This window comes from Geotrypetes seraphini, chromosome 2 (genome assembly GCF_902459505.1).
Source record: "Geotrypetes seraphini chromosome 2, aGeoSer1.1, whole genome shotgun sequence".
Lineage (NCBI taxonomy): Eukaryota > Metazoa > Chordata > Amphibia > Gymnophiona > Dermophiidae > Geotrypetes > Geotrypetes seraphini.
In genome coordinates, this window is record NC_047085.1 from 75,029,902 (window position 1) to 75,043,402 (window position 13,501).

The 13,501-nt window shown below is 42.8% G+C and overlaps 1 protein-coding gene across 1 annotated transcript in view; it reads left to right on the top strand.

Annotated features, from left to right (window-relative positions):
- Positions 1–13,501, top strand: part of CDH17 (cadherin 17) — a 167,670-nt gene that overhangs the window by 91,278 nt on the left and 62,891 nt on the right. Inside the window, exon 11 of the mRNA XM_033933775.1 lies at positions 12,214–12,290. Within this exon, the coding sequence (XP_033789666.1) occupies positions 12,214–12,290 (77 nt within the window). The remainder of the gene's footprint in view (positions 1–12,213; positions 12,291–13,501) is intronic.

Consider the following 13,501-nt stretch of genomic DNA (forward strand, 5'->3'; position numbering starts at 1 on the left):
CACAAACTAAGTGGAAAGAAGTTTTCAGCCCAAGGAATCTACCCTGTTAACTATTAAATTACTTGGGCAAATTCATTGAACAGTGTCCTAATACTGCTTCCACTCTATTCTTTCAGAAGCATTTAAAAAAACCTATTTTAGTTTGCTTTTTCCATTTGAAAACCTTTTTTCACTTCAAAAACTTTGTAAATTTATATCTTATATACATGGAGGGGCATAATAATTAAAAAAAACACACATCTAAATCCCCTTTTGGCCTAAGGCCTTAAACGTTGAAAGTAGAAGCAGGGAAAATGTCCATTATTTAAAAAAACGTCCAAAAGGAAGTTTGTTTTGATAATGGCCTGCCTCTACGTTCAGCTGTGTAAACATTAACAACATATAATCAACCTAAAAAAAGCCTAACTCCCAAACGCCCAAAACAAGAGCATTTAGGCCAGTGGCGTACCTAGCATATGTGACGCCCATCATTTTTTGGCACCCCCCCATCTGTACGAAAATCATGATTTTTAGTAACAAGCCACACGTCACACATGAGTACCTAGGAAAAGGCAGCATCTTACATATTGCAGTGAGCAGTACATCAATACACTCATTGTAAAACTAAACAAGCCAGACTAGTACAGATCAATCCTACACCGTCAATCCTAACAGAAAACCATGTCTTTCGAACACACAGAACACAGAAAACACCTTCGCCTAGTATGGAACATCTCATCACAAACTAACCCCTCCCCCTTTTACAAAATTGTAGTGTGGATTTTAGCCATGGTGGTAACAGCTCTGACGCTCAAAGAATTCTGAGCATCAGAGCTGCTACCACCATGGCTGGCGCTAAAAAACGCTCCACAGTTTTGTAAAAGGGGGGATAAAATAGAAATACATAGACAAAGGTTAAATTGTATCAGCAAGAAGCTGGACTCTGCATACAATACAACACCACAGAAACAGTGACACATGTCTCCTAAAGAAATAAATAAATAGAAAATTTTTGTTCTACCTTTGTCTTCTCTGGTTTCTGCTTTCCTCATCTTCTTGTTCTGTCTTCCTTCCATCCACTGTCTGCCATCTCTCTGCCCCTCCCTATATGGCATCTTCTCTCCTATGCCCCTTCCAAAAACTGTATGCCTCCCATTGGTCTGGCATCTCTCTCCTCTCCTTCTCTCTCCCATACCTCTCTTCTGCAATCCCTTTCTTCCCTCATTTTCTTTTTCAATTTATTTTCTGTATCCATCTAGATTACGTTCTTACTACCCTCTCATCAATTTCCTTTTTTACTGTCTACCTACAGCTCACCACCTCTTTCCCTCACCCCCTCCAGCATTTCCCTAACTCAATCCTTTTCCCCCATCATCTGCCCTCTTCTCTCTTCCCACTTCCATCATCTGCCCCTTCTCCCTACTTCCATCATCTGCCCCCTTCTCTCAATCTCTCCATCCACCACAGGCCCATCTTTTTCCCTTCCTCACCTTTCCGATTTTGGCAACAAGATCTGCAACACCCCCCCTCCCGCGATGACACTTAAGATCGGCAACGGACCTTCTTCTACCTCTGGCATCAACAGAACTTCAGATCGACAACGCAGTGCTCAGTCAAAAGCGGAAACAGGAAGCTGAGTCAGAGGGAAGCTTTTGACGTGAGCACTAGAGAATGACACGGGGAAAAAATTTGTCCCCGTCACTGCACCGTCCCCTTCACCGCTCTGTTACCGCCATTCCCTTCACCACCCCATCACCGTCCCCACAGCATCCATACAAGCCTGAGTACTGCAATATTTAGCTTATTCCTTCCTTATTAATCAAAGTTCTGGCTGCTGAATTGGAGAAAGAGATGTTTAGCTGGCAGGGCTTTGTTTATAAATTTTTATCAACACAACTAATATACTACTTTATCCTGAAGCAAAAAAAAAAGAATTTTTTTCTACCTTTGTTGCCTGATTTCTGCTTTCCTCATGTTCTCATTCAATTCCTTCCATCCACTGTCTCTCTTCTCTCTGCGTATCCCATTTGCTCTGTTACTGTGCCTCTCCCTTCCTCCCCCCTTCCAAATTGGTCTGGCACCAATCTTCTTCCCTCCACTCCACCCATAGTCTGGCATCTCTGTATTCTTCCCTGCCAGCGTCTTCTCCCCACTCTCTCTTCCCCATTTCCCTTCAGCGTCTTCTCCCCACTCTCTCTCTTCCCCATTTCCTTTCAGCATCCTTCTTCTCCCATCTTCCCCATATCCTTTCAGCGTCCTTCTCCCCCTCTGTCTTCCCCATGTCCTTTCAGTGTCCTTCTCTCCCCGTCTTCCCCATGTCCTTTCAGCGTCCTTCTCCACCCCTCTGTCCTCCCCAAGTGCTTTCAGCGTCCTTCTCCCCCTCTATCTTCCCCATGTCCTTTCAGCGTCCTTCTCCCCCTTCTGTTTTACCCATTTCCCTTAAGCGTCTTTTCCTCTCCACTCCACCTTTCCTCCCTTTCTCCCTCCCTGCCCCTTACCAACTTCCGGTTGCATCAGAGATGACCTTTACGGCAGCCACACGTAGCTTCAATGCTCCAGCTGCTGTAAGAAGGTAATTTAGACTCGCGGCCACAGGGCAGGGAGGTTTGTCGGACCGGGCCTGTTGTCGGTAGGTTTGGCGGATGGGGGTGGGTGGGAAGCACCACGAAGGTAAGGGGACCTGGCCGGCTGTGAAACCCCACTAAGGCTGCACCCGGGGCAGACCACCCCCCGTCCTCCCCTTGGTACGCCACTGTTTTAGGTGAAGGAGGAGCCAGTCCTTCGCCTAAAAGCTGGATTCTGTAACCAGTGTCTGTCAAAAACAACACCGGTTACAGAATCCACACCCCCCTACAACGATCGGGCCAGGAGAGAGCCCAAACCCTCCTGGCCCTGCGATACTCGAACCCTCTCCCCGCTGATAATGATCAGGCCAGGAGTGAGCCCAAGCCCTCCTGGCCCGGAGACTGCCCAACCCCTGACTAAGATCGGGGCAAGAGGGAGCCCAAGCCCTCTTGCCCCGGCGACTCCCTGATTCCATCGGGGCAAGAGGAAGCCCAAGCCCTCTTGCCACACGGCACTCTGAACCCCCCGTGCTGATTATGATTGGTCAGGAGGGAGCCCAAGCCCTCCTGCCCAGGTGAACTCCCTACCCCCCCACCCCCACTAAAATACGGGCAGGAGCGATCCCAGGCCCTCCTGCTCTCAATGAACCCCCCTCCCATGCTCACCCCCGAACCCCCTATGAGCCCCCTCGCTAATCCACAAGACCCCCCCTGCCAACCCCTGGATCTCCCCCCACCCCCAATCCCCCCGTACTTTCAAATCGGTTGCCGGACGGGTGCCAAGTCTGCCCATCCGGCAGGCCAGCCATCCCAGGAATGGGGCTGGATTGGCCCAGGTGCCTCAAACCCCGCCCACAGGTGGGGCCTGAGGTACCTGGGCCAACCAGAATTGGCTTGGGCTCCCTCTTGCCCTGATCATAATCGGCAGGGCCAGGAGGGCTTGGGCTCTCTCCTGGCCCGATCGGATCAGGGGGAAGGGTGGATCGCTGTAGGAGAGATGGGTCATCTCTCCTGCTGCTTTAGCGATCCCAAGTGCCGCGTTTGGAAGCATTTGATGAGGCATCTCTCCTGCCCCGATGATTGTGGTGGGGGGGTGGGTAGGTTGCCGGGCCGCTGAGCTGATCGTGCCTGCCGCCATCAGCTCAGCGGCCCCTTTTTCGGCACTTATACCTGTTTTGACTTGGTCTAAGTCAAAATGTATAAGTGCCGACTAGGCAACCTGTCAAAACGTTTGGTTATACCTGCTGTACGCCTAGGTCTAGGTCGGCCCACCTCCTACCCTTTCCCCTCCTCTAAAAACGCCTCTTTTCCCTCTATGCGTTTAGAGGCAGGGGAAAGGCCTAAGCTGGTTTTAGATACGTCTAAAACCAGCTTTGATTATGGGTACTTGGACGATCAGGCTTTTTGATTTTCCAAGTACCCATTTAGGCCACTTTTTAGACCTTTTTTTTTTTTTTTATTATTATGAGCCCCATTGCCTTTAAATCTCACTCTTGAGTGATCCACCCTTGAAATCTCTGGTTTGTATTAGAGCAGGGGTTTCAAACTCAATCACATTAAGGGGCTAAAATCCAAAACACAGGCTAAGTTGTGGGCCAGACCCCACCCATCTCCGCCACAGACCCTGCCCCCATAATAGTACTAATTGTAACACCATTTTTTTCATTCATTTTCCATATATACACGCAAATATAATCTTATTAACAACACATAATGGTTAATCACAAAATTAAACTACACAAAGCACACTGTTTGCTTTTCAACATTCATTCCTACCAGAACACAGATAACCCCTATGCATATACAGGACTGAAAACTAAAAGTACTAATATACACAAACGAAACCCTAAGATTCAAGACTCTGCATGCTGTACAACCCCCAGAAAAATAGAAACAAATGCATTTCTTCCTGAACAGTGCAAAATATAGACAGCAAATGAAAATTCTCAAAATTGACACAATTCAATCACTAAATTGAAAATAAAATAATTTCCCCTACCTTTGTTATCTCCCTCCCTCCATGCTGTGCCTCAACTAGGTGCCTCCCTCTGGCAGGCGTCTTAACTTCTGGCCAGCTCCCGCCTAGCGTTTTATGTGGCCCACGGTGAGATGCACGTTTTCATTGCCTCCCCCGGTGTTATCTTTCTCACTGCTGCAGTGTACACAAAACTGCGTGCGGCGGCTCCTTACGCATCCCGTGTCTCATCTGGAAACCTTCCCTCTGACGTTGCAACATCAGAGAAGGCTTCCGATTCAGGCACGGGATGCTCGTAGGAGCTGCTGCTCGTGGCTTTGTGTACACTGCGGCAGTGAGCAGGAGGGAGCCAGCCAGAAGATAATACCGGAGGCGGCAATGAAAACGCCGCATCGCACCGCGGGCCGCATAAAACGGCCAGGCGAGCTGGATTCGACCCATGGGCCTTGCGTTTGACACCTGGGTACTAGAGGTATTGCAGAGTGAAAATGACTTGTCCATCTTCCCTGATTCTCAGCCCACTGCTGCAGACCTGCCAAGTTACCTAGCTCCAGGAGGGAGACTTTTTGGTGAGTCTTATTTTTGAACCTATATCCCAATTCTGTGTTCTGTTTGTAAACCCTGAAACCACCAATTGAAACCAGCACTTCAGGTCTCATAATAGACCAGGATAGGGTTGCAGAAATCCAGGACTGAGTTTCCCTATTGAACTGGGTAACTTGGCTACGCTCCAGCTCTACCCATTAAGCTTCTCCATTCATAGTCCCAATACTCACTCACAAACTATTACTGCTGTCATACCCACAGCTACAGTAGATTCTGCGTATTTCCCTACTACTTCTTGACAGGTGAAATAATAATGGGGAGGAGAGTCCTTTATAGAAGGCCCACAAATATATCTTTGCTTAGGGCTCAATATAGTATTAATCCTGCCCAGTGAGGAGAAGGGAGATCAGCCATCCTCCTCACTGCTCCTAGAACAGCTTTTTGAATTTCTTGGGTGGGAACCTCTGCCCCCTTCTTCTTTGAGCCTGCCATCTTATCTTCAGCCCTTTAAAGGGCCTTGTTTCAGCTGCTGAAGACCAGCCATCCCCCTCACTGCAACTAGAACAGCTTCTTTCTGCTTCAGAGCCACCTCTTCAGCCCTTTAAAGGGCTTCAGCTCCAACATGCAGCCATCTGTTCAGGCTAACATGGTCGATCTTACAGGAATGTTTTTAGCCTTTTTCGTTCTCTACTTGCTAGGTACGAGAAGTTGGGGTTCGAGAGCTTTAGCATTTGAATCAATTCCAACCCACTTTACATGGGACAGAATCACCAGGTCTGAAAAACCTTCTCGCCCTTCTCGCTTCCTTCATGATTGCATGGAAACAGATCATATTACAATCCCTGTGGTTAACTCCTCCCGCCATTTCTCAAAGACCAACGCACAAAAAACAATGATTCCTAAAGAACTTACGATGCTCAGAGCCTTTGACTCTTTTAGAATATCACAATCTTTATGGAGCATATCTGAACATTTGTTCGGTCAGGAATAAAGCACAACTGGTCAAAGACTGGCTGGAAGAAACCCCCTGGACATATTACTTTTAACTGAAACTTGGCTAATCTCTGATCAGGATATTATCATAGATGATTTATTACCTCCAGATTATAAAATTATCCCTTTAGCAAGAAACTCAAAAAGAGGAGGGGGCTTAGCAATAATTCTGAAAGATCATTTTGAGTTTCAAGTGTTAGATTTCAAATTAACCATTGATCTGGAAATTCTCACTTGTAAAATAACTAAAGAGGATTGTAAAGATAATTTGATTGTCACAATATTTTATATTCCCCCTAACAAATGGCAGCTAGCAAAAGAGGAATTCTATGAATTCCTCCTTGCTAACTGTAGCTGGTGCCTACAATTTTTTAGCTGGTGATGTTAATTTACACCTCGAACAGAAAGATACCTTCAACATAACTGATCTACTTTCCTTCCTTACATCATTGGGTTCTTCCAAACCACCTCTGACTAAAACCTATCAGAAAGGACACCACTTAGATCTGATTACATTTCTTTCTAATGTTTCAATTACTCCCTGTGTAAGTTGTAAAGGTGAAACTTGGACCAATACTCCTTGGTCAGACCATCTTTTATGTAATTATGAACTAGGCTGGATTACAAGACAAATCAAAACGAAACCAAGGAACAACTTCAAAGAGAAAACTATTTGCACAAGAGGACAACTGAACCCGGTAGAATTATGGATACATTATAGCCTAATATCTAACTCAGTTTTTGATCCAAATTTCATTTTAGGATGGAAAAACTTTAGCGACCAGGTCTTAAACAACATTGTACCTCTGAAAGAACGTAGGAAAAGACAACGCATATCAGACAGCTGGTACGATACTGACTTAATGGTTTTAAAGTGAGGATTACGTAAATTGGAAAGAATATGGTGTAAATCAGGGAAAGATGAGGACAGACTTATTTGGCAACTTAAGGTTAAAGAATATAAAAGAATGATCAAAGAAAAGCGTTGCAAACATTACTCTCAAAAAATTAATTCTCCTACTCTAAATAGTAAAGAACTTTTCAGAATAGTCAACTCTTTGTTTTATATTTATTTACATAAACATTCTAATACAGATTTTCCACCTTCGGCTGCGAATCTAGCCAACTATTTTGCTACAAAAATTCATAATTTGAGATCGTCTCTTGTAGGTTCAAACTTAGACTTACCAATCACTTTAATTTCTTTAGGAAAAGAAATTCAGCTGTTGATACGATCTGGAATCATTTTGAAAATCCAGACTGGAACCAATTCCTCATGCTATATTCAAAATATGTAAAATCCAATTGCCTGTTGGATAACTGTCCACCGACTATTATGAAATCAGCCCCTATCCCCTTCAAGGCTGAACTCTTTAATTGGGTTTCTTTTTGCATGTGTACTGGCAAATTTCCGGCGGAACTTGGTCATATTCTTGTGTCTCCTGTTATTAAAAATTCTAAGGAGTCTGTCTCCTTGACTGCCAATTAATGGCAGTTGATTTTTAGATTTCAATATTTTATGAGGTATTGTCCAAAATGTTAATAGTCTGTTTCAAGGAGATACCCTACTTCAACTGATTTTCTCCAGTTGAACTAGGATATCTCCTTGAAATAGCCCTAGTGAAACGTGGATCCATGTCAGAGTCCCGTTCAAGCGATATGATAAGCTAAGTTCTAAAACGAATTTATTTCAAAATGTTTATAAATTCTGATGAACTATATTTAAATAAATAAATCAAGATTATTTAGCAATAGGATGACAGTGGGGATATGACCAATGAGGAGGCTAGCTACATTTTGAACTCTGTACTATGAGAGATCTGATTCTGTACAGATGTAGCCACTGAGGTCTATCCCGCTTACCAAAGAAAGAAAATGATGAATGGAATGTCTAATAAGAACATAAATGAATTGTTTCTGCTCATTATAAAATATATAAATTGAAATATATCAGATAAATTTGAGATATCAAAACTTTTTATTACTATTGAATATATAATTAAATGAGGATATCTTTGACTATTAACATTTTAGTCTACAATTCTATGCAGATTACAAATTATTCAGGTACTCAAGCACTTTTCCCTAACTGTCCTGGTGAGCTCACACTCTATCTAACGTACCTGGGGCAATGGGGATTATGTGACTTGCCCAGGGTCACAAGGAGCAGTGTGGGATTTGAACCCACAAACTCAGGATGCCATGGCTGTAGCTCTAAACACTGCACCACACACTCCCCAAATTTAGATAGTTTAGGCTGTTCTCTATACTTGTTGAGCTTTTGAGGTTGTTTTGTATAATTTAAATCAGTGTCCCGCAAACTTTCTCGAGCTGTGGCACACTAAAGGTAGTGGTCGTGGCTCGAGGCACCTGGAAGTGCACGGATATCGCCATGATGACGTCACGCACATGCGTAACATCATCATGTTGATGTCCACGTGTGTGTGAAGACCCTCCAGGTGGACCCTGAGACACCAGGGGGGGAGGCCAGAAGGGACGAAAGCCAGAGAGAAGGATAGGTGCTAGTGCCCACTTATTGCCTACAGGACGTGCCTCTCGCCATGAGCAGCATGTCCTATAGGCAATCAGCTGGCGCCGGTGCTTCTCCTCCTCTCCAGTGTACCGCAGCACACCTGAAATCTCAGGAGGCACACTAGTGTGCCTTGGCGCACAATTTGAGATACACTGATTTAAATAATTTGTCGGGTTTCTCCTATGGCAGAAAGGGAACTATATCTAACTGATTTCACATTATATTTTGGTAATTAGATATAAAATAACTTCATAAAGGGATCTTGTAGATATGAAAGTTATCCTACTTCTAGTTCGCATGTAGTTCTGCATCCATATACATGTAGATTACTTATAAAAATATGAAAACCTGTGCAGGATGTCTTGGAGAAGTAGAGAAGAGGCAGTGAGGGGATACTGGAAAAAAAAAAGACTAAGGATGATTTGTGCTTTTTCCACTGTCACATACTATAAAGAAACCTTGGATCAGGTTCAAGGGCCTTGGTGAGAAATCTTACTAGAATGCAGTCCAGCTGTCTAATCAAGTAGCTTTCAGCTAATACAGCTCAAGAATTAATTTGGAAATGCTGTGCTTTCACTGAAAAATTAGCTATTTACATTACATTACATTAGTGATTTTTATTCCGCTTGTGCCTTGCGGTTCCAATTTATAAATGAAACAATATTTGTAAAGCTGGCTTGAGCACTTTTGTATTATACTGATAGACTCAGATCTATAAATCCACCATATAGGAATACTATAGTGATCCTCAGATGCACCACTCCACGTTCAAACTTTATCACCACGTTAAGCTTGATGTGCAAAATCTTCCCTGGAGATTAGTGGTCATATCTGATGGTGTTGCTAAAATAGGGACCCCAGCCTTCACAGCAGTGGGATCATCAACCAAATCTGGAGGAAGTTCCCTTTCATGTTCCTTGAGAGGAGTGGCAGAAAGATAGGAGACTGATCTCCTGGCAATGGAAGGATCTGCGGATGACAAAGTGGCCACTGCATCCATATCCTGTGGGCACCTATGCTTGGGCGCAGTGCCCTCGACCAGTGGTGATGCCAAAGATTGAGCATCTTGAGCTGGCGGAGCATTCCCTTGTCCGGGCAAACCCAAATTGCTTGCTTGAGAATCCAGGGAGGCCTGATTTAAAGGAAACTGGACCTATTTAAGCAAATAGGCCTGATAAAGTAGTAAAACAAATTCAGGAGAGAAGGGTTGCCCACACCCTGACTCCCCACGAATGGCCCCCATGCCAGTATCCTCCGAGGAGACCCTGGGGAGCTGACTGTCCCTAGGAGCAGGCTGCGCTGGCAATGTTTCCTCTTCCCCACGTGTTACAGATGTGGGAAGATCTCCAGGGGGATGCCTGGGCTAAAGCTGTGGCCGGTCGCATTTGCAGCTGAACTCGCTAAGGGAAGAAGAGCCGGGTCCCACTCATGCATACCATCACACTGGCAACTTTCGCATTGTCCATTAACTCTTCACTGCTTGCCACAGCAGGAACAGCACTTCGCAGCCTCTGTCATGTTTCACAGCTGTTTTGGCATGAAAAAGCACTACACGGTCCCAAATCAAACCCCGCAAAAGAACTACCGAAGCGCAGCTCAGACATGACACCCCACAGGCAGTGATGAGGAAGGGAGAAAACCGCGATGACCAAGGCTGCTGGTAGCAAATATGCTGATCGCAGCACTAAAGGCTCTCACCCTGCCAGTGGATAGCAAAAGGCTGCATTCGCCACTCTGGGATTCCTACTGCTCTTAATTGTAGAAGAAGAGGCTCTTTCCATCTCTGCCAAAGTCAGCCCTTAATTTTAGTAATCAGAAGCTGTGAATGGGAATTTTTTTGGGGTGAGGAAGGAGCCTAATAGGGCAGAAAGAGCAGGAAGGGGGGAGTGGATATTTGAGAAGGCTCCTTAAGGTACAGTATATCTCCCCCAGATATATTCCCACCCCCTACCCCCTCTGGCTGCAAACAAGGTAGAAAGAACCCTACAATGGGAGCCTGCCTGTTAGATGAATTCAGGAGCATGGATAAACCATCCATCCACCTGCTGGAGACGTACTGGAGAAGTAAGAAGCATGCTATCCGAGGTAATAGATCAGAGCTATGGTGTTCTCTATCTCTGCCTGGTGGTGGATGGACTTAATGGACTTAACCCATGTGTTGAGATTCGTCTGCTGCTGATGACAAGGAATGTTTGTTATTCCTATTTACAACTTGCTCAGCAGTTGACAGTGATAATTTGTAATCTTTAAAATCAGTCTGCTCTTTATTTAGACACCTGGTCTACTATGATCTTTATTGCAACCTCACTATCGTGGTGTCCTGTCTCCCTTGTTTTGGTGATATCATTAAAAAAATACCTTGTTCTGACCAATGCACTTTTGAGCGATTGTCAATCTTCATCCAGTTTATAGTTTTAAATCTACTTTGCCTATCTTTTAAATGTTGATGACTGCAGCCTGGCTCCACCCTAGTTAAAGTGGAGCACCTCTTTAGCTATTAAGTTATTTAGATTTCTTTGTTTTCTAATATTATTTTATTGAAAATTTTTGAATAAAACCAAAACAAACAATATATACAATACAATAGTAATCTACATGAATAAAATCAAAGGGTGTCACAATATACGATACAAATGAAGTATAACAGCATTCAGTCTGTAACTTTGAGTAAACAATTTCATACCTTTAAACTGTCTCAAACTACCACACTTAATCGCATAAATGTTTTCAAATTTACTATACAAACATAAAGTATTCCACCATGTGTTATATTCCAATTTAGAAAAATTCTTCCAGCTAATTAAAATAGTTTTAATGGTAATCATTAAGTTATTCAATAATTTTGTCTCAGAGGATCTCAACGTGGACTGCAAACCCAAACCTCCTAGAACGATTATTGAATAAGTTAACGGCTCCGAGATAGAAAGCAAAGCTGAGATTGCTGACCAGATCTTATTCCAATAAGCAATCACATTCGGACATTCAAATAACATATGTTTCAATGTACCAATCCCATCCCTACATGACCAACAGAATTTTCCACTGGAGGCATATAACCTTATGTAGTAAAAAGAAGGAAGATTGCATTAAACTCGCTGTATGTAACGAGGCAGTGACTGACCTCCAAACTGATTTCCATTGAGATTCAACTAAATGTGTATTCAGATCAAACTCCCAAGTTCCTTGTATTCCTATAGGTGCCTTACATATATTCAACTTCAGTCGTTTATACCATTGAGCGGCAGCATCCTTAAAATTGAATAAATCAGTGTAAAGAAAAACACACTGCGGCTGCCACTGTAAGATCTTAATTTGGGGATGAACTGGCTGTATACAATGGCCCTTTAAGGAATCATGACATCCATAAATACTGGAACATTTTTATTCAGATTTTTAGAAATCTGTAATAGCTGCCTGTAGTCAGGTTTGGTCTATTATAAAATTGCACTTAGAATGGAAAAAAAATCCTAGTAAAATATCTGGTCCTAAATTTTTGGCTCATTCTGGTTTAAGGCATGCTTATAATCCCAGGGTGCTAGATCCACTGAAATATATAAATATATACAGTATATAGATTTTTTGACAACTCTGAAATCACCATTTGATTTTTGTTTCATTTGCAGCACTCCAAACAATTTGTGATTTACATATTCATGTCATTGACATCAATAATGAGATTCCCATCTTTGAGAAAGCCGATGTGAGTACTTCTCTCCTTAAATGTCGCCTTCTTAGATGAACTATAAACAGTTATCTGTAGCAGACCATAGACCTCATAGGTGCCCATGGGGATTAGTAGGTTTATAAAATGTAAGCTACCTCAGTAAATACACTGACACATTCTTAATACAAACTTACAAGAAAGTTTGTTTTGTGGGAGGCAGCATGGAGGAAGACCTCATAGAGTAGGTGATGATTTAAACTGTGCAGGTTAAAACAAATTACTTATTTTTATAAATCTGTTCCTAGAAAATGTATTATGTTTATGTTTATTATTAGTACTTGATATACCACTTCATCATTGCTGTAATATTTTGCAGAGATATTCTAGGTTCCTGAAACTCCATTTTGCATAGCAAGTCAAGGGGGGATGGGAGTATCCAAATCAGGATGTTCACAATGCCCAAGGTATTTTACAAAAAGCTCTGCTCAATGTGGAGCCTTTTGTAAAATATGCGTAAGGATACTGACGAATACAAGTATATGTACCAGCATGCACAGTGGGTGCAGTGATTTTTTTAAGTATATATGGAAAAAAAAGAGCAGCAGCTTCCACATATAAGTGCTGACACATACACATATAAAGAGCAAGTCATTTATATTTATTTACCAATTGTGTGCCCACATAAACAGAATAATGCCATTTTTACATCTAAGTGTACCAGCATAAATATCAACTTTAAGATGATATGTAAGAAATGGTGGTTCAACTAAAAGGGGAAAAAGCCTTGTAAAAGCTCTAGGTAAAACACGTCAGCTGTCACTAATCCCGACTGGGAAACCACAATTATTGAAAGCTAAGTATTTGTTTTAAAGAAAATACTACATTTACCAATAGAACAGGGGTAGGGAACTCCGGTCCTCGAGAGCCGTATTCCAGTTGGGTTTTCAGGATTTCCCCAATGAATATGCATGAGATCTATTTGCATGCACTGCTTTCAATGCATGTTCATTGGGGAAATCCTGAAAACCTGACTGGAATACGGCTCTCGAGGACTGGAGTTCCCTACCCCTGCAATAGAACAACTATGTTAAATTAGAAAAAGCAATTATACATTAAATTAAGAGATAAACCAATTATTGCAATGAATAAATAAATATAATTTCCCTGGTTAGTACAAATGAAATAATGGGGAGGGGGTCATATTTTTGAATTTTCATTATTTGCTTTGAATGAAAGAAAAGTCTTTA